Source organism: Eschscholzia californica, unplaced genomic scaffold (genome assembly GCF_041429995.1).
Source record: "Eschscholzia californica isolate CP2 unplaced genomic scaffold, dmEscCali1.0.p SCAF_1, whole genome shotgun sequence".
Classification (NCBI taxonomy): Eukaryota; Viridiplantae; Streptophyta; class Magnoliopsida; order Ranunculales; family Papaveraceae; genus Eschscholzia; species Eschscholzia californica.
Window position 1 is genome coordinate 82,693,223 of NW_028238198.1, and position 23,613 is coordinate 82,716,835.

The 23,613-nt window shown below is 37.6% G+C and overlaps 4 protein-coding genes across 6 annotated transcripts; 2 read left to right on the plus strand and 2 right to left on the minus strand.

Moving 5' to 3' along the window:
* Positions 1 to 4,445: 4,445 nt before the first annotated feature.
* Positions 4,446 to 7,788, minus strand: LOC147570019 (stress regulated protein). Its single transcript, XM_086656602.1, has 7 exons — positions 7,422 to 7,788; positions 6,548 to 6,766; positions 6,265 to 6,351; positions 5,827 to 5,973; positions 5,361 to 5,387; positions 5,126 to 5,221; positions 4,446 to 4,884 (listed from the first exon to the last, which is right to left on the minus strand). Exons 1-7 carry the CDS (start codon positions 7,635 to 7,637, stop codon positions 4,684 to 4,686), a joined length of 993 nt encoding a protein of 330 aa, XP_086512728.1. The 5' UTR covers positions 7,638 to 7,788; the 3' UTR covers positions 4,446 to 4,683.
* Positions 7,789 to 7,944: 156 nt separating this feature from the next.
* LOC147570020 (histone H2AX-like) lies at positions 7,945 to 9,022 on the minus strand. Its single transcript, XM_086656603.1, has 2 exons — positions 8,460 to 9,022; positions 7,945 to 8,363 (listed from the first exon to the last, which is right to left on the minus strand). The coding sequence occupies exons 1-2, from the start codon at positions 8,655 to 8,657 to the stop codon at positions 8,142 to 8,144; spliced, it is 420 nt and encodes a 139-aa protein (XP_086512729.1). The 5' UTR covers positions 8,658 to 9,022; the 3' UTR covers positions 7,945 to 8,141.
* Positions 9,023 to 12,298: 3,276 nt separating this feature from the next.
* Positions 12,299 to 15,369, plus strand: LOC147570021 (Ubiquitin carboxyl-terminal hydrolase family protein). Of its 3 annotated transcripts, XM_086656584.1 has the most exons (4): positions 12,299 to 12,607; positions 12,683 to 12,730; positions 12,878 to 14,338; positions 14,740 to 15,369. In XM_086656584.1, the coding sequence occupies exon 3, from the start codon at positions 12,961 to 12,963 to the stop codon at positions 14,335 to 14,337; it is 1,377 nt and encodes a 458-aa protein (XP_086512710.1). In that variant the 5' UTR covers positions 12,299 to 12,607; positions 12,683 to 12,730; positions 12,878 to 12,960; the 3' UTR covers position 14,338; positions 14,740 to 15,369. The 3 variants fall into 3 exon arrangements, with proteins under 3 accessions (XP_086512710.1, XP_086512712.1, XP_086512711.1); XM_086656586.1 differs by having other exon boundaries at positions 12,418 to 12,730; XM_086656585.1 differs by lacking the exon at positions 12,683 to 12,730 and having other exon boundaries at positions 12,458 to 12,607.
* A 5,635-nt stretch (positions 15,370 to 21,004) lies between these two features.
* On the plus strand, positions 21,005 to 23,322 carry LOC147570022 (gibberellin receptor GID1C-like). The gene is made up of 2 exons (XM_086656604.1): positions 21,005 to 21,361; positions 21,793 to 23,322. The coding sequence occupies exons 1-2, from the start codon at positions 21,323 to 21,325 to the stop codon at positions 22,789 to 22,791; spliced, it is 1,038 nt and encodes a 345-aa protein (XP_086512730.1). The 5' UTR covers positions 21,005 to 21,322; the 3' UTR covers positions 22,792 to 23,322.
* Positions 23,323 to 23,613: the final 291 nt, after the last annotated feature.

The window sequence follows — 23,613 nt, forward strand, 5'->3', positions numbered from 1 at the left end:
CTTGTTCGGCAGTGCAGTCGGTAGGTGCAGCGATGAAGGTAGCATACTTGGTGAACCTGTCAACCACCACAAGTATGGAACCTAACCCATCAACTTTGGTTAAGGCAGAAATGAAGTCCAAAGAGACACTTGCCCAAGGCTTTTCTGCTATAGGAAGTGGCTCCAATAGTCTTGCTGCCTTCTTCTGCTCCACTTTATCTTGTTGGCATATGAGGCAGGTTCTCACATAGGATTCCACATCCTCCATCATCTTTGGCCAATAGTACCTCAGCTCGAGCAATGCCATAGTCCTCCTCTGGCCTGGATGTCCTGCCCACCTGGTATCATGACATTCCCTTAGGAGTGTCCGACGGAGATCCCCGTACTTTGGCACATAAAGCCTGTTCCTTTTTGCAAAGAGAAGACCATTATCCACCCAGAACTTCTTGGTCTTCCTTTCACGAGCGGCCTGCATTAGCTTCTGTGCGTGGGAGTCATGTTGAAGTCCCTCTCGTATCCGGTCCAAGTATAAAGTGTCGGGTTGACTGACTATTGCACAAAGCCTTGAGGATGCTAGTTCTGCCTTTCGACTTAGTGCATCAGCAACATGGTTGGTGCGGCCTGGCTTATATTCCATCTTCATGTCAAACTCGGCCAGAAAGTCTTGCCACCTTGCTTGCTTAGGACTTAATTTCTTCTGGGTCTGGAAGTAGCTTGTGGCAACATTGTCAGTGTACACTGTGAAGAAGTTGCCCAGAAGATAGTGCCTCCATGTCCTTAAGCAGTGCACCACCGCTGTCATCTCTTTCTCTTGGACCGTGTATCGCCGCTCCGTATCGTTAAGCTTCCGACTTTCATATGCAATGGGATGACCCTCCTGCATAAGAACACCTCCAATAGCAAAGTCAGAAGCATCTGTATAAACCTCGTAAGGTCTAGTATGATCTGGCAAGCTAAGTACGGGCTCTTTCATAACAGCTTGCTTTAGATCATCAAAGGCAGCTTAGCATTTATCAGTCCACAGCCAAGCTTGGTTCTTCTTCAGAAGATCAGTGAGTGGGGTAGCTCTTTTGGAATATCCCTCGATGAACCGCCGGTAATAGTTAACAAGCCCCAAGAAGGACCTTAGTTGGGTCACTTTGGTTGGCTCCTCCCATCCTTGAATGGCTTGTATTTTCTTCTCATCCATCCATATTTTCCCTTCTCCTATCCAATGACCAAGGAAGGCAACCTTGGTGGAAGCAAAGGAACACTTCTCTCTTTTGACATAGAGAGAGTTCTCCCTTAGTACTTGAAAGACAATTCGTAGGTGTTTAAGGTGTTCCTCCATGGTATGACTATATATTACTATATCATCAAGGTAAACAACTACGAATTTGTCTAAGTAAGGATGGAATACCTTGTTCATGAGGGTGCAGAATGTGGCAGGAGCATTTGTTAAACCAAAGGGCAAAACTAAAAATTCATAAGCTCCATACCTGGTGACACAAGTGGTCTTGGGCTCATCTCCTTCGGCTATTCGTACCTGATAGTAGCCTGACCTCAAGTCTAGCTTTGAGAAGATCCTTGCACCACCTAATTGATCAAACAAGTCCTCCACCCGAGGGATAGGGTATTTGTTCTTTACTGTCACCTTGTTCAGTGCTCGGTAGTCGATGCATAGACGTAGACTCCCATCGTGTTTCTTCTGAAAGAGCACTGGCGCCCCATAAGGTGATTTGGAAGGTTGGATGAATCCTGCATCAAGTAGCTCCCTGAGTTGCTTCCTCAGCTCTGCCAACTCAGGAGGTGCCATCCTGTAAGGGGCCAAGGCAGGCGGCTTGGACCCCGGCTCCAACTCGATCTCATGGTCCACCTCTCTCCTTGGTGGAAGCTTCTTTGGCAGCTCATCTGGCATAATGTCCTTGTACTCCTCAAGGACAGCTTGAACTTCAATAGGGACTGGTCCTTCTGCCCCATCAGGTTCTTCTTTAAGTGTGGCAAGGAAGGTCTCTTCTCCTTTGGCAAGTCCCCTGTTAAGCTGTATAGCTGAAAAAGATCCTCCCTTTGCCTTTGCCCGAACGGCAGGTACCATACATGGAGACTTCTCATCATGGATGCTGACAACATTCAAGTAAGGGCTAATGGTTGCTTTGGCATGCTCCATGAAATCCAACCCAAGGACAACCTTGAAGTCATCCATGTCTGCTACCATGAAGTCCACAGTACCACTCCAGGTGCCAATCTTTAGGGGTACGTTCCGTGCTACTCCATGCACGGTCTTAGGAGGCGAGTTCACCGCCTTCATCTTACTCGCGTCTCCCTCATACTTAAGTCCCAATCTTCTAGCCTCATCTGGGACTATGAAATTATTTGTGGCTCCACAATCGGTCATGGCCCTAGTAGCTTTCCCACCAAGTAGGATGTCAACATACATAAGGCTCCTTCCTTTCCTGAGTTTGGTGGGTTGGGTTCCCTTGAGAGCATTGAGACTAATGGAACCCATGTGTGGCTCTTCTTGGCTCTCATCAGGTTCGGTCAGGAGAGAATTGAGTTTAGCTCTCATGGGACATTCGTATGACATGTGGTCCCCTGCACATAGGAAGCATTTCTTTGGACAGGCTGTCGTCTTCCACTTGCCCTTCCAGTCCCTCGGGCCCTTCTGACCTTCCTTAGGGGCATCTCTACGGGTGTCCCTCGGTGGTTGCTTGCTTTCTCCCCCACTTTTGCCCTGGTTGCCTTTAGATGGTTTGGTCTTGGCACTTTGGTCAGACCTATACGTATAGTCATCAAGCTTCTCTACAGTACAAAGGGTGGTGGGTAGGTCTTCAACCCCTCTTCTACGTAGCTCGGTTGCAGCCCAGGGTTTGAGACCATGGAGAAAGAAGTAAAGTCGGTCTTCGTCGGTCATGTGGGTTATATCAAGCATAAGGGCATTAAATTGTTTAACATAGTCGGTGATGCTACCTGTATGCTTGAGATTCATCAGCCTATCACGGGCCCGATACTCAACATTCTCCGGGAAGAATTGCGCTTTGAATTCCTTTTTGAAGTCTTCCCAAGAGTCCATCCTGCAAAGTCCCTTCTCGACGTCGCCTGATTTGCGTCGCCACCATGTTAAGGCATCTCCCTTCAGGTACATAGTTGTTGTGCTCACCATGGATTCTGAATCCTCAAGATAGATAGCCTTGAAGTACTACTCCATATGCCATATGAAGTTGTCAACCTCTTTGGCATTCCGGGCTCCAGTAAAGCTCTCAGGGTCAGGCACCTTAACCCTTGGTCCTTCCCTAGTTGAGGGTCCTTCACTATTTGCCACAGCTTTCTCTAGTAGAGCAATCCGGGTCTTGAACTCCTCAAACTGGGCATGCATCCTCTCGACCGCAGTGGAAGGTCTGGCCATAGCTGCCATCTCCCTCTTGAGTACCTCCACGGTAGTCTCTACGGACTTCTCAAGATTGGCTATAGCCTCATTCTGACTACCCATCACCTTTTCTACCTCTTCACTGAGGTCAGGAAAGGCTTCTTCAACCTTCACGACACGTCCCAGCAACATGTCAAACTTGGTCTCTAGTTGCTCCAACCTTGCCTCTATGGACGCGTCCCTTTCTGCAGACTTCTCTCTAGCAGACTTACCACCCTTGGTCTTGGACCGTCCTTCCTTCCTTGGCTTTGGCAGAGTAACGTTCTCCACTTCGCTCGACATAGTTCTAACCTGGCTCTGATACCAACTGTCACGGGGTAAAGTTTTTGCTCCTACTTTAGCACCGTGCGGCACTTGTCTTAGCTTCCTCCTAAGTACAAGTCTAAGCCTTAACCTTCCCAAATGCCTAAGTAACCTTGACTAAATAGGCAAAGACCCAAGAAAGATAAGCTTCCAAAGTGTGCACCAACTAAAGAGAACTTTGATCTTTATTGCTAAGAACTCTTTGTATACAAGAAGGCTTTTGGGCACGTTTCCCAAGTCACTCAACTCTCACACTATTGCTTTGAATCCTTGCTTGGACGCTTTACAAATGAGGGGTGATCCCCTATTTATACTAGTTCCTATATACAATGGATGGTTGGGATTTACCCACATGTAACCCATCTAATGGCTATGGAAATCTCTAGGTTACTTGGGCTCCAAGTATCTCTAGAAAACTCTCTCAAAATATCTCCATGCCATCTCTAGAATTCCCCTTGGGCTGGGCCAAAGAGATGCTCCAACTATGTACAATGCAGCCCGGAACATGTGTGCTGTTTGGGCTGCTAAGGAAGCTGTTGTCTGGGCTGTTGTGGTGCTCTCTGGTAGCTGCTGTCCGGCCCACTTAGCTGCTGTTTTGTGCTCCAATCATGTGGGCTGTGACAAGGCGGAGCGGAGCCAAGGGGGTGCTACCCCTCGCCCTCGTTGTGGCCGAATCTGTCAACCGAGTTGGAGACCAGGGTAACTAATTCAACGAGTTGGAGTTGAGTTACTAAAAGTACTTCGTTTTTTCTAGAGATCAAAATTTGAATATAAATTGTATTCAAGTATAATCCACTTGTATCATTGAAGTTCTTACACCATTTACTTCTTCCCCGCAAATCAGATCTTAAAAGAAGTCTTCTCAAATTCAAACTTGTATTTTCTTTTTAACATTTGGACATACTGTATGATACAAAGACCTACTTTAAGATCTAAACGGACACACAAATTACAAACAACATACAGATAAAACAGACACCTAGTAATCACCATCTTCACTAGATGTCATCTACGTTTATGGTACTCTCGATTGTGTCGATGCAGAAACCTACTGATTTTTTAATAGACATGGCTTCTGCAAGTTTCAGTCTAGCATTTTCGTGTCGACGAAGGATTAGAACTGTGTTCAGTACAGCCCATCTCACCTGAGAATCAGTTTTCTTCTGAGTAAACCCCAAGCTCTTTAGTAAGCTATCCAACTGTTACAAACAAAAGAGAACAAAATTAGCAATATCAATATTATCTGATGAACCGCACATACCTAGCTCTAGTATGGGTAACAGTAAAAAGAAATGCTCTTGAAGAAAGAAGAATCATTATGATGGAGGAGGCCCACTGAGGTAAGGGTAGAAGAAACAACTAATTCAGAAGGATTTGGTTTTAGTCAACTGATCGGAAAGGCGAAGAAATTGAAGGGACCAAATATCTTTTAACAGAAACCTGGTATATATCAGAGAGGCCTCCTTCAGCGCATCCGAATTGAAGGTACTCAGTTGCGACCCCTGCTAATGCTATACATGTGAACCTGTTCAACATCTTCAGCAGGAAAATAGTTCTAATCGTAAGAATGTTTGATGTCTATTGATTTGATATGTAGATGGATGAAATTGTGAAACTACTGATAAATTGAAGTGTTGTTCAGTAAGAATGAGAAGTAGAAAACAGAAACACTAACCTTTGCTGTAAGCTTTCCTGTATTCACCTGCATGATTTGCAAGCAGATGAACAAGTTATAAAACAAGCACAAGAGAGTGCAGAAAACAACTCCCCCCCCCCCCCCCCCCCCCCAAAGGGAGAAGTCTTGCATCAATAGTTTAAGCCAACAATACTGATAGCTCAATATCACCTAAAGATTCCGATAGAGGACTAATTATTTGATGGATCGAGATCCACATGAACCAAGCTAGTAGGGGCTTAGCGGGATTGGAATCTTTCAGATATTAATTCGAGGTAAGGTTGAAAATTAGTTCTCCAATTTCATTGGTGTTTCACCTCATAGTTATACATCCCCATATCTCACTACGGAAAATATTCATTGGATATACCAAATGGGAAGATCTTCGACGGGACGGATATACCAATTAACCAACTAGAAACAAATAAATATATACAACGAACATGACCCAAGGAAGTAAGCTTACTTCTTCAAGAAATTCAAAATCTACAAATGCTGTCCCAGCTTGAACATTTAGAGATCCCTCCTTCCTAAAAGCTTCTAAGCTTGATAATGTATATCCCTTTGGAAGTATCCCAAGCAAATAGGCTATCAAAAAGTGACCAGCTTCGTGCTGCAAAAGTGATTTATGATTTTAAATAGTTGTTTCATAATAGATGATCTTTTTTCATACGAAAAGAGAAAGTGGTATGTCCACTTCAATAGACAATTGTTCATGAAATATGATACATATGTTTTCCGTTGGCCTTTTTTACCTTATATTCGATGGAGTGGATAAAATACACGCACAGAGAATAGCAGTACCATGATACTACAGTTTATGAAGGAGACAATTCGAAACTAGTAAGCATGACAATTTTAATCAAAACTAATATAGTTAAGACAGAGGGAGCTTATATCTTACCTGTACAACTCTATTACGATACTTCTGACTCACAGCATGACCAATTGTATCAATCACTAGACTACCGAATCCACCATTGAAGGTTACCTGTGAAATAACCAAGTTATTAGTAGAGCGACGCCTTCTAAAACTTCAGAGACCTGTGAGAACCAGGCAATGATCTGAAAGATTTCTTGTTGGTATCTGACAAAATCACCAATATTATTTTCCCTCCAAGTTTCTCTTTCATCCATTTTATCTACATATTGGTAAACTAATAATAATAATACCCAATTCAACTTACCGAGTCTAGAGTGAGTAGAAACAATATTCCCAAAGACACGAACAGGATTTGTTGCTGAGTGAAGCCAAATATCGCCCACGCGGAAACCCCACCTAAAACTGCAGCAAGCTGAAGAGATCTTTCTATTGAACCCAGTGTCTTATCAACTGGTGATAGAAGAGATGAAGCATCTATATTGTTCAACTTCAGTTCATCCAAGGTGTAAAGCCTTGATGGTATCTGAAACACAACGGTTTTTCATGACATATAACAGAAGAATAACAGCAGATCTATAATGAGACTCGTCTAAAGGAGAACACATTTTTCCTAGTTAAAGCTCAATTACTTTTTGTAGGTGTCTCTAAAGACAGAATCACGGCTCGTGATACAGTATAACATTTCAGAATACGGAGAGTAGAAAACTCCATTAGCCAATAACCAGTAGCAGCATCCCTTCAAGTAACGACTAATCAGAAGTAGACGTCAATTTCATATAAAAATCAAGACACACTCTACATCCATTCCTTACATCAATTCTAGAAATCATGTCATATAGAAGCAGACGTCAATTTCATTTTTGTAATTCAGCTCATTCACTCAAGACTATCACTTTATTCCAACCCCGCCCCATAAACCCAATAAAGGCAATTACAAGACATTACTGCCCATGGTGGAACGAATCCAGCATAGTGAACAAGATTGGTTAATCGAAAGTGTGATAAAACAGTTCTGATGAAAAAACATGCGAATGGATTATGAGAACCCTAAGATTCACATGAACTTCTTAGGTAGCTCATACTCAAGAACAGTTCACATTCAATCTTAGGGTTGATATCCTATAAACTATCAGAAAGACTAACATCAAAAAATAATGGTGAGGGGGCAAAGTAGCAACCTGCCTTGCTGTCCCAAAGCAACTGAGACCCCCGGGTTTCCCCTGCAAATCCTTCACAATAGATAACGCTGCCCTTTCATCCCCACTGGCCAACTCTTTATCAACTTGCTCCAAGACTTTCAATCTTGAAACACCTGGTTCAGCTGAACCTAATATTTTGATCACCCCAAGTTTCAGAGGTAAACAAGATGATAAACCCCCATAATAAATCACCATCCCTTTGTACAAGATCAAAACCCTAATATCTAAAAAGGGAACCCAACATCAATGATGTAAGCTAAATAAGAATCATCATATTCCTAAAAGACAAAGGAGAAGTTTGTGAATTCCCTTCCCATCAGAAATCTCAACCACACAATTAAGGCATAGAAAGATAATGACATATGAAAACCTAAAAAAAGAAGATGGAACTTTTTCACATGTGAATTTTAACTGATTATTAAAAAAAAAAAAATTCAAACTTTGGGAACACATAATAAAAACAAAGAAAAATAGAATTCAAAGAAACAGGATGATCAACAAATTAGGGCAACTGAAACTTTTCATTATATCAAGATCAATATATTGCAAAACACCAGAAACTATTGTTTTCTTGAGTCGAACATCCGAGAAGAAAGAAAGGGAAAATCAAGGAACCAGATGTAATACAAAATCCAACTTCAGAAGATCAAAACTATATCACATCATTCCAATTTCCAAAGCATTTACTATATAAAAACCCTAAAATTCTTGTGAAGCCGATCCAAGTTCGCCTTTTCCTTTCCCCATTTTCTTTGGCAATAGAGTTTGATGAATATTTGGTAAAACTCCTCCATTAGCGATTGTCACTGTTCCTAAAAGCTTGCTCAACTCTTCATCATTTCTTACTGCTAGTTGTATGTGTCTTGGAACAATCCGATTCTTCTTGTTATCTCTCGCTGCGTTTCCAGCAAGCTCAAGAACCTAAAAAAATAACATCAAGAAAGATCAAATCATTAGCCTACAAGAACAATCATATCATCACCAACCTAGAAAGAGAAAGTTAGAGAGAGAAAGTACCTCTGCTGCGAGATATTCAAGAACAGCGGAGAGATAAACAGGAGCACCAGCACCAACACGTTCTGCGTATTTACCAGCTTTGAGAAACCTAGCGATTCTACCAACGGGGAATTGAAGACCAGCTTTTTGAGATCTTGATACAGATTTTGATGATTTTGGCTTTCCTCTTCCACCTTTGGTTGATCCTCCTGAACTCATTTTCTAGGGTTTGGTTCAAGAAGATATTTGAAAACCCTAATTTGATGATAAGCGATAATTTTGAGAGAGCGAAGGAAAGAGAGATGTTCTTGAGATTCTACTCGAGGAACATATGATGAATTTATAGTGTTAATTGAGGAGGTGGTATAAAATTGCTTTGTTCTGATTGGTCCAGATAGTAACACACGGATTCTAGAATATTGAACGGTTTAGATCTTGTAGTCACTGCACGGGTATTCGGCTATCCACGGTTGTGAGTGTCGACTGCTTTCCTTACCCGATGGGGATTGAGCTCGAAGTTAAGTTGGTGCCCATAGATTATAGAATACGAAAAATGAAGTTTAAGGCACGATGTTTGTACGTCTACTGTAAAAATTTTGAGGTGAGAGATTCAATTTGTAGCGGTGATGAAATTCATCGTTTATTCTTAAGATGCGCTTAAAAGTCTTTAGTGCGCATGATGTTTGTTAGTAGTAAATACATTCAATTCATATGTTGAACGTGATGACTCTTGGAGTCCATCCTATGAGCACGATATCCAAATTAGGACAAGGCGATTAAATTGGTAAATATAAAATGTTACTTACCGATGCTTAGGGTCTCAATCAAGTGATTCTATAAATTCGCATATGTATGTGCCACACTGCCCCTTATATGGTAGTTTTTTCGTCTAACAAAATGTATTTGCGCTGTATTTGCGCGATCTCTTTATGTCAACTATTTATTACCAACAACTGTACATTGACTTGAAATAATTATACAATTTTAACGTCAACATATTGACAAAATCAATATTCTACTTCTCTGTGGATAAAGTAGTGACAGAGAAGGGAGGGTGCAATTATAAAGGGTCAGCGCTTTGGAGAAACCAAAATAGTTTTTGGGGTGGAAATTTAAAAAGAGAAGATGTGAAATTTTATAGATTTTCTAGAAAAATAAATTTTAAGGAAAACAAAACATTTCTTCTTCCTCTTCTTCATCATCACCAACTCCGACCACCATCCCCGGGCACCAACTCCTGTCACAACCACCACCGCCACCACCATTTTCTCTTTTCGTTTCTTCCTCCTCTCCTCCCTCTCTCTCGCTCTCTCTCTTATAGCTTGTCTCTCAATCCACCATTTTAAGGAAAACTTTTCTTTTGCCGGAACAAAACCTCGAGGAGGTTTTGGCGAAACCCTCCTCGAGGGTTTTGTGAGTCGGTAGACCACAAAATGTTTCGTGGTCGACAGACCCACGAGATCTCGTGGGTCGACTGTCCACGAATTCTGAAACTCCGAAAGAGAGTGTTCAGGGAAAAGTAGAGTAAGGCCGAGTATTAGGGTTTGATGATCGGAGAAACCGAGATGATGCAAATGATGATGGTAGTGACCGGATTTTGGTGGCAAGATTTTGGTGACAATGGTGGTGGCCGGATTCTGGGCGACCCTTGCCAGAACGGAGGAGAAATGGTCGACAAATTTATTTTCCCCTAATAATTAGAGAATATATCGGTCAACTTTTTTGACAAAATCTTTACACCTAGAAACTATTTTGATTTCCCCAAAACTCTGACCTTGTAAAGACTGACAATCATATATTGTGATATTTTTTTTAGTAATCTCACAATGTCATGTTATTATTTGGTTTGGTTAGAAACGTGATTGTTTCACAAATTTGTGTTATTTAATATTCTTTTTAGAAACGTGTACTGTAATTATTATTTTGATTCATCAAGTGAGTAGTCCCAATTTCAAAAAAAAAAGGGAAATTTGACCAAAACTACCTACAAAATCTGAGTTTTGGTTAAAAATGATTTATCAACTTTTTATAGGCTTCAGTTCCCTATGACATTTTTGTGAATTATCTAATATAGGGAAAAGACGAAACTGACCTTATTGCAAACTGGACCAGTTTGCAATGCTCTGCAAACCAGATTTCAAAGCTCTGCAAACCAGATTGCAAGAGCTTTGCAAGACAACCCAAATTGCAAAGTAGTGCAAAACTCTGCAAACCAGATTGCAAAGCTCTGCAAAGTCATTGCAAGACAAACCAGATTGCAAAGCAATGCAAATGAGAATGCAAAGCTCTGCAAACCAGATTGCAAAGCTTTGCAAACCAGTTTGCAAAGCAGTGCAAACCAATGTAAATCAATTTGCAAAGCAGTGCAAACCAGTTTGTAAAGCTTCGCAAGCTAAGGTTCTAAGGGCAATTTCGGCATTAGAAAAGGGAGTGCTTTTAGAATTGTCCTTCAAGACTATTTCCAAACTATATACGGGGCTTTAAAAGACAAAAAATAATTTGTCTTTAAATGACTAGTCCCAAAATAAAAGAATATGTATTATGTTTGTCCATAATTAACAAAAATAAGTAATAAATCATTTTTCTTAAAATATGTACTAATGTAGATACACAATTACATGAATGTGGGCATGGGTCTGGATCGGCTTTCATATTTTTATAAAGCGATCAATATATGGACAATCAAATATCTTATTTTTGTTTGTCTATAGTTAACAAAAATAAGTAATAAATCATTTTTCTTAAAATATGTACTAATGTAGATACACAAATACACGAATATGGGCATGGGTCTGGGTCGGGTTTCATATTTTTATAAAATGGTCAATATATGGACAATCAAATATCTTATGCAGACAATAATTTTATTTGGACAAATGATAAAATTATAAATTTGATACGAACAACAATTCTATGTGGCGAACATTACTGTAACATATTTCTTAGATACCCTCTAAAAATTAGAATTTTAAATTTAAGTTCTTCAATACACCGTCTTATTCTTATTCATTTGTTTTTGTTGAGATATTATGCTTATTCTTCTTCATTACCAACAACTATATAAATTTTTACTGAGATAAATTGTGAAGAGATTGTTCACCAATCACCACGACAAGACCAATGAAATCGAAAGCTTTAGGAGCAAGGCCGGCCCAATCATTATCGAGGCCTAAAGCTTTAGGAACACTTAACCTCTACCTTATAATCAAACTTCTAACCACTGGGCCATTGCTCATTTGTTGTAAACATTTCAGTTATAACTTTATTTATTACAAACAAACTACCCCATCATAAACTCAATGAAAGAAGCTCTTGGGTAGGTTGGGGCCCAAAGCAGTCGCTTTGATTGCTTTGGGCTTGGGCCGTCCCTCTTTAGAAGACAAAGAGAAGAAGAAAAATAACAATTTGATTTTTTTTAATCTATTATATTTGTTTATGGTCTCCCGAATAATTATTGTTTTGTAGTTTAAGGCCTTATAATTTTGTCCTCTGATTAAATATCAATCAAGTAAGTAAATATATACATTTTTTTTTCAATTTGGGGGAAGGAAGGGTAAACTATATATGGCGGATTCATGATTCCACGGATTCATGAATTCTAGTAATATTTTTTGGCTTGTTTGGCAACTAAGAATCCTAAGATTTATTATTATTTGAGTATTTTTAAAAGTCTTTAGAAAAAAATATGATTTTTGAAAAAAATATGATTTTTGAAAAAAATAATGATTTAAAAAAAAAATAGTGATTTTGTAGAAGAAAATATTTTTTTGTTAATTTTAAGTATGAAATTTAGGTTCATTAATCCAAAATCCTAGCAAATCCTAGGGAGTAACGTGGGATTTTGGTCCAATACAACTTTTGGAATTAGGAATCCTTAGGATTCAAGAGTCCTAGGATTCTTGGTAGCCAAACAGACCAAGGATTCATGATTCTTACCAAATCCCACTTTTGATAGGAATCCTACTTAGCAACCAAACACACCAATAATATTTTCTAGCCTTTAGGGGGCCTTTATCTTTAATCTCCAATTTCTCTCTCTCTCTCTTTCTCAAAAAACATAGTCGACCACAGTCACAACAACAACAAGGACACGAGCTGCCGAAGTTAACAACAACTAACGTTTTATCTCAAACCTTCACTTTCTCTCTCTCAAAGACTCGGATTTTCTGGTGAGTAAAATAATACTTTTGTTTGATTCTAACCATTTTTATGTGTAAATTGAGGATTCTCTTTGCGAATTGCAGAGATGATTTTATGTTGTACCCCAACTGTTTGCTGAAATTCCTCTTTCAGTTGAAAATTTGTTCATTAGTCTAGTATTTTGTTTGTTTGTTAATTGATGATTATGATATTTGATTTCTTATGAGTTATGAATCTTAGATAATTTCGAATTTAGTTCATTAGTTGATGTCAGTAATTGGTTCACGGTGTTTTTTCAGAGTTTGATGGTAATATGATTCAGACAATGGAAGAATCTCAAAGAAGACCATAGGTGCTAATCTTTAACATATTGTAGCTTATAATGCCGGTCACTTGGTTTACCAGAATTTCAGATTTCACGAACAAATTAACCATAACCAATCAACTTTTATCGCTCTCGAGCCACGAGGCAGTTTATGATTCTTCACGAAGTGTCTGTGCTTTTTCACTCTCACAGAAGCGTTATATGACCAAAAGTAAAAATGTGAAAGATCGAAGTGCGAAAAAAAGAGTGCATGATTTAGAAATGGCAACAGAGAAGTGGAAGATAACCTCAAAGGTGTTGTTTCTAATGGAAATTTTGCAAAGAGAGCCGGAACAGATAACTACTCTAAGGTCATTAGATAAATACAGAAGACAGATTAACCTTCCAAAACCCCATAAACTTTCCGACTTTATTAATAAATCACCTAAACTATTTGAACTGTACAAGGACAAGAGAGGAGTAACTTGGTGTGGTATGACCAAGGAAGCCGAAGATTTATTGGAAGAGGAAGAGAATATCTTGGAAAAGCATGGAGATAAAGCAGCTGAATATGTTACAAGACTCTTAATGATGTCAGTTGATAAACGACTTCAGGTAGATAAAATTGCACATTTTCGGAGAGATTTTGGCTTACCATATGATTTTCGAACCAATTGGGTTCTAAAGTACCCGGAACAATTCAGGTTAGTGAAAGGTAAGGATGATCTCGAGTATTTAGAACTCATCTCTTGGAATCCTGCTTGGGCTGTGACGGAATTAGAAAAGAAAACGGTCAGGGGAATTGAGTCAGATCCTCCAACACCAGGAACGCTTTCTCTCTCGTTCCCTATGAAATTCCCTCGAAACTACACAAAGATATCAAAATACTATGGTCAACTTGAAAACTTCCAGAGACGTTCTTACCTCTCTCCATATGCAGATGCCCGAGAACTTAAAGCTGGGTCACAAGAATTTGATAAGAGGGCAGTTGCCATTATGCACGAGTTGCTTAGCTTTACTATCGAGAAGAGGCTAGTCACTGACCACCTCACTCACTTCAGACAAGAATTTGTGATGCCTCAGAAGCTTATGAGACTTCTTTTGAAGCATTTTGGGATTTTTTATGTCTCTGAGAGAGGTAAGAGACTGAGTGTATTCTTGACAGAGGCTTATGAAGGTTCTGAGTTGATTGAGAAGTGTCCATTGGTGCTTTGGAAAGAACAAGTTCAGCGACTTATTGGTCATAGGGGAAGGAACCAGAGAGTTGAACCCCAAGACGAGTTCTCGGATCTGGAAACTGGAAATCTACTGGAGGAGTCTTCCGAGGATGAAAATCCTTTATCTGAGCTTGATGAGGAAATAGTAGGTGGTCTGGAGGAGGATATTCTCATAGACGATTCCGAGATGGAGGTTGGAGAGGTCTTTAGAGCATACAAGGACACAGAAACATCTTGAGGTAAAATGTCTGGAATTAAGATCTTGCATCGAAGTTATCTTAATATGCTTTTCGCTAGTCATATTTGTTGATCAACCCCATATCCCAGATCTGGGTAATGGCCAATCTTCTCTGTTTTGAGAACAACTTTATTTTCAAAACTGGAAAGGCCAATAAGTTTTCGGAAAAGGGATCAACATCATGCACTTATATACACTTCTCTTGAATTTATCTTCTTTGTATTCCGATTGCCAACCCAAAAATTATAATTTTGTATGTTTGATTTCGAGTTCCCGAGAAATGGCATTATGACACTTTGTTTACTCTATTGTTAAATGACTCTTAAATCCACTGATACTAGACATGCAAATATGATGAATCGTTCTTAAAACAAATTACAGCTTGTTATTTTGGTGCTGCAGAATTTGGAGACTTACACTTTAGTGCCACCATACAAGTCCACTGACTTCACTCAAACGTTGGGGCGTGTATGAAGTGAAGAATCGCCAAAAACAGTGACGGTAATGTCACAAAGGTATCTTGTTTCTCGCACAAACTCGAGCTGAAATTGTCTCAATACTGGGCCATTATTTGTGCGGTCCGTTGGGAATGATAAGAACCTCTCAGAAGAAGGCAAGTTTCATACTTACATATTTCAAGCAAGGGAGAATACTTTTTTTTTTTGTTGAAATAAGGGAGAATACTTAGATTCTGAGATCTTCATCTTCTCCTTCATTATCCAAGCAAAAACTTACTTTAATTACCTTTGTAACTTTCTGTCCAAGGAAGAATGGGGTTTTCTCCTTAGGGCCTGCATATTGTTACCGGCAGCCAGGCCCATTTTACAAGAATGTTTGTTTTAAGTCTAAGTGACACATTGTAGCACAATGGGCCCATTAATTTAATTTTTCTTTTTTTTTTTTGTTGTAGCACTATGGGTCCATTCATTTTGTTAGTCTTTTCTCCCTCAACTTATCTTTTGAAGTGGATACTTCTAAAATTTTATTTATTCACATGTAAATGTAATTTAAGTAGTGTTTGTCTTCTCCTAATTGAGATATGAAATTTTACTAGGGATTTGAATTAACTCAGAGTCAAAATTCAGAATGTTTGCTTTTGTCTGACAATGTACTTAAACAACTCAAATGCAGACGATGAGAGTAAGAACCCCAAGAAAATAATACCAACTAAATTTTAATTAAAAAAAGAAGAAGTGTACCCGTCTTATAGGGGTAAAACCAAGGGCTAGTTCTATTGATACCATGTGCTATGCGAATGGAAACAAGAAATAGAGAAAAATACATATAATTTACCTTCACCCACGTTTTCTTGCTTTAATTATGGAGACATCAAACTTAGTGACTTCACTTTACAAGGATAAAAAGGAAGCAAGAAAACAAAATAAGGGTTTTTTACAACTAAAGGTGGTAAAGATGGTGGAATTGATGAATCTTCTTATTGTTTAGTTTCTTTTGTATGTTCTCTTTCTCTCTCTCTAAATTTTGAATGGTAAAGTATATACTAAAAATAATATGTAATAGAGTCCAAGTTCATTGCTTTGATATGATGAAAGAGAAAACTAACAATATTTTGTTCCTTCTTAAAAGAGTCTTTGTTTTGTTTATGTCTGCCTAAATATGTAGTTGATATCAAGTCACAACTTTTAGAGGCTTAGTTCCCACTTGCCACCAAGAAAGCAACATTTTTGCATAATTTGTCTTCTTCAATTTAGAATGACCCTTCTTAAGTTCACGAGGTTGTGGGATAGAATCTTCGTGGAAGCAATTTGTCATCGAGATTTATCCCACATAATTTAGACAATAAATATAGTAAATAATATAATAAATTTATCAGACTTTAGGCCTCTTTCATGTTGTTGGACTTTAGGCCTCTTTTATTAATAATTTAAATTAGACGGTTATCGTGATTCGTGATTATCACATCTTCATGATGTATTAATGTCTTGTAACGACTAAAGTAGAGAGTTGATTTCTCAAAAAAAAAAAAAAATTAGAATGACCCTAATTTGACAAGTTGCGCTCGTAATTTGGTGTTGTTGTTCGTGGTGATTTTTTTGTAAATATTTCTTTGAATTCCTAAAGTGAAAGGTTTTAGAGTTGTATTTATTTATTAGACAGTTTTAACTTTGTATAAATATTTCTTCATTTGTTGATTAGTGACCGGTATCCTATCGATAACAGTTTGCATGCCTATTAAAATGGCTACAGACAGACATTTTGTTGGAGAAAAATTCGAAATACGCATTCGCTTGTCCAGATATCTGAATAGACACTCAGGACTTGTGCCCATCTTACCCGAACAAGATGACTTAGTGTTTGTTTCCGGCCCGTCCAGATCCATTCCCACCCTCCTTCTAAATGAGCAAAAAAAAAATCAACCCCTCATTGTTTGCCATGACTAGAAACCTACGGCTCTAACTTTTTTTCCTTTTGCGTGTGTTGTCAAGTATAAGTTTGGTGAAGCGAATGAGGGTTAGGGTTTAATTTCATATGCTTCCAAATCTTTCACTCTCGACACCAAACCCACCAAAAACGAGTGGCATTTAGGATGAGATATTTTGAAAGATAAAACCCAACAAAAAACACATGTTTCTTAACTTTTTCCTTTTTTTTTCTTTTCCACTTTGGTCCCTCCAAGACTATCTCCTCATTATTAGTAGGATCTGTGTTTCAATGTGAGACCAACTCCAACATTTTCTTTCCTACTTTGGTCCCTAGAATCCTAAGGCCATGTTTGGCGCGAGCGAAAATGACGTGGGAATGGAATGTGATTCCCGAAAATCACATTTCAGATCATTATTTGGCTTGCGGGAATAGTGTGGGTCCGGAAATGTGATTCCCTAAGAAAGAGGTAATAGCAAATCCAGGGAGAGGTGGGTTTGTGATTCCTATTCTCCCGGAATCACATATATTAATATTTATTGACAAATATATCCTTAACATAATATTGAATTACCAATTTTATTTTTTTGTAGAATCTGGTTTTAATAAGTATTATTTATGTTTATGAACAAAATTTAATTTTAGATAAATTTCTGTTTAGGTTTACGAACAAAATTTTATTTTAGATAAATTTTTATTAAGACATTTATTTATTTTCTTTAAATTCTAACCCTTTGACGTATCGTGTTATTATTTCATATCTAGGAATTTGAAAAAATAATATTGATTTTAATATATAATAAAGTTGATGTGTATATTTTATGCAAAAAAAAAAAAGTTGATATGTATTTTATGTAGTTTAAGTAAGGGAAAAATGAACTTTTACAAATATTTACATTCCTATTCCTATAAGAACCAAACACCTAATTATAAATATGTCAAGAATCAAATTCCCATTTCTGGTCAAACCAAACGTCAAACTACAGTAATCTGATTCTCAGGGATCACGTTACGAGAATGTGATTCACAGGAATCACATTCCATTCCCGCGCGCCAAACATGACCTAAAAGACTTCGGTAACCATAGATTCTGATATCATTAGTGGGTGTGGTTTATATCAATGCAAAGGTAGCTCAAGGCCATCTCCACCACTCATTCCACAACCAATGCAGTACTAAATGAAACTACCACACGAGACTTGTAAGATTTCAGTAAATCTGAACTTCAATACTATTCAATTGTGTGGTTTTGAGTTTCTTTCACGAAAAGAAACACCAGCTCAATAGGTGAAGTTTCACTCAAATTTATAAAACCACCACTCCTTTTCACAATTAAAGTGTGAATAGCCAATAACCTTTGGTTGAAGTGGTTCGAGACACACTGACAATTCAAAAGAAATAATAATAATAATGTGTGAGTCAACCAAAACTAGCTCGTTACATTAGATAGATTTATGAGATGTGAGACGTCTAATGTTTTTATGGGCATTAGACAGTTTCATCATGAGCATAAAAATAATGTAAGAAACAAAAGATTTCCAATTGAGTTTTGTATAATCAAATCACAGGATCATAAAAATTGGATTGCTCAAATTCATTTTGAACAAAACGGATTGTGCAATTTTTTTTTGAGACCGAAGGACCAAATCACCAACCTGATAACTTGCCTCAAAAGTAGACAGAAGGACCAAGTCATAATCAAGTCAGGGGATCAGAAACCTTACTTTAGGTTTTGGACGAGTCGATTCGTGCTCTAGTGCCAATATATATATGTTTGGGGTCAAAAGAGCTCAGCATCCAGGTGATAACAACAATTTAACTATGTTATTAGCCGCTTCCTACGAAATAAAGCAATTTGAAAACGCTCTAATACGCATCAATGTCTTGAAACGACTTTCGTAATCGATCTCAAAAAAAACTAACAAGAAGATCGTGTAATCTTAAATTTGGACCCCACTTTTGGTATTAATTTCCACGTGTTGATTTATCAGCAATGATGGACCAACAGGAATCAAATATTCAGATGAGACAAAATACAACCAAGGACCACCACAATTTGCAATCTTTCATTTTGACCCTCACTCGATTATTTTAACTTTTTTTACTGTTTAACATTTGAGTGAGTATTTAGTGGAGAAGAAAGTAAATCTTGAATTGGTAAAAATATATTATATATTTTTTTTGACATGCCCCTTGAGAAAATCAAAATAGTTTCCTGGGTGTGAAGACTTAGTAAAAAATTGATCAGTTTTGTTTGACAATTTTATTTTGTAAGTTGTTAGAGGGAAATAAAAATAAAAATAAATAAAAATAAATAAAAAACTCTCCACCTCACCACTCTCTCTCTCTATCTCTCTTCAATTTTCTGGTCGGCGACCTGTCGAAGAAGACAGAGATGTGGAGAGAGATGTGAGGTGGAGAGAAAGAGAGAGGTGAGGTGGAGGTTTTTTTTATTTCTCTTAAAATTTATTTCCCCTGAAAATTTATAAAATTCTACATATTCTCTTTGAAATTTCACACCCGGAAAATATTTAGCTTTTCGCAAAACGCTGGCTTTTTTTTTTTTTGATGAACAAGGTAAAAATAGATTATATAAAAAGGAAAATGATTTGACATGTACCTTATTTTATGATTCTAAATATTTGTGTGGCAAAGGTCATTCAAAATTTCTTTTTGTTTTTGTTCTTTTTGTTGATACCCCTGTGTGTTTATGCATATTTCACTTTTTCTATCTAAAACCTACCTAAACTACTGTGGATTTCTGATAGTGTTTTAACTAACTTAGGAATAAAAGAGAGAACCCAAATAAACTTTGAATGATTTTGTAGAAAAACTGTGTTAATTAAACCCTTTTATATTTAAGGAAGGTTAGTTTAGGTATTAAGATTTATTAAGTATAAACTAAGGATTTATGTTTTCTCTCTAGATGTATACAAATGGACTAGATATCTATTAAGATTAATATTTTGGTTTTTAAGCCCTTTATGGAATTAGGGAGGACAAAAACTGTTATTAGGGACCGTTTTTTGGTCTATATGCTAAAAAATTCTAGTTAATAAGCACAAAAGATATATATATATATATATATATATATATAATATATATATATATATATATATTTATAAATATATACTAACATTTTTGAGGTTCAAGTGAATCTGACTGCCAAAATAATATCTATTTGTAAAACCAAAATGTTTACAACACGTTTACAATTTTTTTTACTACTGGTGTTTTAGGCGTACAAACTTAACTCACTAGATATAAATTTTCAAAATTTAAATTAGTTTCGTTTTGACTCTCAATTTGTGACCAACTTGACGTTGACCACATAAGTTTGTGACAATTTGTTTTAAATCTAACGGGCAAAAAAAATTATATTTTTCCAAAATACCCTAAGAGGCTTATAGTTTTCGAGAAATAAGCTAAGAGCCAAAATTGAATTTATCTCAAAAAATTGTTAAAACATTAATTCCATTTTATCCCCTCTTTTCTCTTTCACTTCCTCTCACCTTTCTTCCATTTTATCTCCCTCTCGTTCCATGCCACCTTTCTTCTCCAGCAGAAGGTCATCGATCGATAACCTCTGAGCCTCAACTAATTTATTTTCCTTCTTGTTCTTCTTCTTCGGAGTGTATGTAGGTGTTGAAGTCCTAAACCCAAAAGAGAAATCTCTTCATCTGGAAACCCAAACGAAAAATCTCTTCGTCTGAGTTTCTAAACGAGGAGACCCTTCGTCTAGTTTGGTCTAGCTTAGATCCAAACCAAATCTCAACGAAGAGGAAACCCAAACGAAAGATCTCTTCGTCTGAGTTTCAAAACGAAGGGGAAATCTCTTCGTCGGAACCAAGAGTGACAATAAGAAAAGAAAAAAAATGGAAAGAGGTCTCTTACCGACGTGTTGGGGGCCAAAAGAGAAATACAGTTAAATTGGTTTGACACCTCCTAACGTCAAAAGTCGTACATATAGCGATTCTATACAAAACCCGGTTACAAACACAAAACGGTAAAACCACCTTCATCCCCGGCCAAACAATGGCATTTGAGTAATTAATCACAATATTGTGGGGTACTTTGGTATTCAAAATCTTTACCGGAGACAGTGGCGTTTGTCGTCATATGAGTTGGCTCAGCCGCACGCAGAAAATCATTTTGTCTTCTTTTATCTCTCTAAAATTAATAAATTAATAATTTACTTTTTAAATTAAATACTACTAAATTATGTAATTATTAGTGGTCCCCACTTAACAGTTTATTTATGCCGTCTGTTTTGTCGTCTCCTCTTCCGTCTTCCTTCCTTATCGTTTGACTTCTCACAACTTCTTCTCTCTCTCTCTCTCTCTCTCTCTCTCTCTCTAAAATTCTTCTCTCTCTACAATAACATTCATTTGCTCTCTGCTTATTGGATCAACTGTTTTTTTTTTTCTGAAGAGTATTGTCCTTTTAGTTCAGAGCTGTGTGAAGGAAGAAGAAGAGAAAGAGAGTATGAGATTGGGTTTGTTTAGTTGTGGGAATACAAGTTCTTTTTGAGATTATTATTATCATCACTGTTTGTTTGCATTAGGGTTTTTCTTTTTGGGTGAAATTTTGAGTAATAAGTTTCATGGCTGCTAGTAATGAAGTTACACTCAATGAAGCAAAGGTAATCAAATGGTTATACCATTTTCTTATTTTTCTCTCATTTTTTCTATTTCTAGCTTCTTTTGATGAATTTGTTTGTGGGTTTTGTTTTAAATTGGACTTCCTTTTAGGAATTTTGAGGTTTATATTCTGGGTATGTGTTTTTCTTGTTTAAATTCCATCTTTTAAAGTCTGGGTTGTGGTTTGATTTGAATACTTTCATCTAAATTTAGGGCTATTCTTACTAATTCAGTCGGGTGGTTGTTTCCCTTATGTTCTGAAATCATTTCTTGGGTGTGTTTAGGGTTTAGAAGGTTGGGTTGTGTTATTTTGATAGAATTGCACTATTTTTAGGGTTCTTAGTTTCTATTATAAAATTTGGGGCATTTTTATGACTTTGAAGTGACCTGGTTAACAAATTTCTGATTTTGTGTTTGCCCTCTATGTATTCAGACAGTAGTACCACTTAACACATGGATCTTGATATCAAATTTCAAGCTTGCTTATAATCTCCTCAGACGCCCCGACGGAACCTTTAATCGTCATTTAGCTGAGTTCCTCGATCGTAAAGTTTCTGCTAATGCAAATCCTGTTGATGGGGTATTTTCTTTTGATGTCATTATCGATCGAGCTACAAACCTTTTGAGTAGAATTTACAGACCAACTATATCTGATGAAGATCAGCCCACCGTAGCGGAGCTTAATCGTCCTCTTGGTAGTGAAGGAATAGTTCCTGTTATAATCTTCTTCCATGGAGGAAGTTTCGCTCATTCGTCTTCTAACAGTGCAATTTACGATACACTCTGTAGACGTCTAGTTAGTAATTGCAAAGCTGTTGTAGTCTCTGTAAGTTATCGACGAGCACCTGAAAATTGTTATCCATGTGCTTATGATGATGGGTGGACAGCTCTTGAATGGGTTCATTCTAGATCATGGCTTCAAAGTGGAAAAGATTCGAAGGTTCATGTTTTCTTAGCCGGTGATAGTTCCGGTGGTAATATGGTTCATCATGTCACAGTGAGAGCATTAGAATCCGAAACTAAAATCTTAGGTAATATACTATTGAACCCAATGTTTGGTGGAATAGAACGAACTGAGTCTGAAAAAAGATTGGATGGGAAATACTTTGTTACAGTTCGAGATCGAGATTGGTATTGGCGGGCTTTTCTTCCCGAAGGGGCAGATAGAGATCATCCAGCTTGTAATCCTTTGGGCCCAAATGGTGTAAGCTTGAAAGGTATCAAGTTCCCTAAGAGTCTTGTCGTTGTTGCAGGTTTAGATCTTGTTCAAGATTGGCAATTAGCTTATGTCAAAGGACTTAAAAAGTATGAACAAGATGTGAAACTAATGTATCTTGAGCAAGCGACAATTGGGTTCTATTTGTTACCTAATAACGATCACTTCTATACAGTCATGGAGGAGATAAAAAGCTTTGTGAGTTCTAACTGTTAATATACTTACATTTCACCTTATACATGACATAAGCTTTGACAATTTACTCGGGGTTAAGTTTTTTTTTTTTCTTCTTTCGGGTTGATTTGAAGTCTATAGTATCGTCTAGTAGTATTACTTTAATATGCTATCTTTGTGGTGGTAATGGCGATTCGATTGGTGAGTTCGGTATGGAGGAGATATCGGGTTTGGTTGTTTTGGTGCGGAAAATTACTCGGTCCGAAAAATGTATTCATGGGTCCCTCAAGTTTCTGTTTTTCATGTAATTTTCTGATTCTTGAAGCTATTACTACTTATTAGCATGAGCTGTTTTAACATTGGTTTGGCAGCTCTCTTCTAACTTCTGATCATGAAGATGGGATATTTCGAATTCGGGGTTTAAAGGTATGGGCGTCTGATTTGTCGAGATTGTTATCTGGCTAATTATAAGTACTAATTTCGAATACATGTACGATTAAACATTCATGATCTTGTGAATTATATGTTATATAATTGTGTTCTAGTATTAATATAAAAGAAGCTGTTTATTTAGTTCATTGTCTATCTCTTGTTTTGCTATTTCATCAAACTTCATGAACTCTGTCCTCATTTTTTCGGATTTGCTCTTCAAATTAGATCCGTAACGAAGTATAGTAGTCAGGCTCGTGAGTCGGGCCTGGCCCGGTAAGTCCATAGATCTTATATGAGCCGAGGATCAGTTCAGTTGTGTTTCAGTTTGGGCTACTCGAGCCCAATTGTGTTACTCTATTTAATCCCGAAACAAGAACTCGGCCGGAGTTCGCTTTGACCTTTAACTTTGCTTGTCTGTTTGGTCAAGTTTTT

What these genes read in the sequence shown, in the direction of transcription:
- LOC147570020 (XM_086656603.1), bottom strand. Translation starts at nt 8,657, where the DNA reads ATGAGTTCAGGAGGATCAACCAAAGGTGGAAGAGGAAAGCCAAAATCA. An exon ending in TTGAATATCTCGCAGCAGAG is followed by an intron (nt 8,364 to 8,459) that starts GTACTTTCTCTC and finishes TTATTTTTTTAG; the next exon opens with GTTCTTGAGCTTGCTGGAAA.
- LOC147570022 (XM_086656604.1), top strand. Translation starts at nt 21,323, where the DNA reads ATGGCTGCTAGTAATGAAGTTACACTCAATGAAGCAAAG. An exon ending in TTACACTCAATGAAGCAAAG is followed by an intron (nt 21,362 to 21,792) that starts GTAATCAAATGG and finishes CTATGTATTCAG; the next exon opens with ACAGTAGTACCACTTAACAC.
- LOC147570021 (XM_086656584.1), top strand. Translation starts at nt 12,961, where the DNA reads ATGCCGGTCACTTGGTTTACCAGAATTTCAGATTTCACGAACAAATTA.
- LOC147570019 (XM_086656602.1), bottom strand. Translation starts at nt 7,637, where the DNA reads ATGGTGATTTATTATGGGGGTTTATCATCTTGTTTACCTCTGAAACTT. An exon ending in CAGGAAAGCTTACAGCAAAG is followed by an intron (nt 5,222 to 5,360) that starts GTTAGTGTTTCT and finishes TTCCTGCTGAAG; the next exon opens with ATGTTGAACAGGTTCACATG. An exon ending in GCCTCTCTGATATATACCAG is followed by an intron (nt 4,885 to 5,125) that starts GTTTCTGTTAAA and finishes TGTTTGTAACAG; the next exon opens with TTGGATAGCTTACTAAAGAG.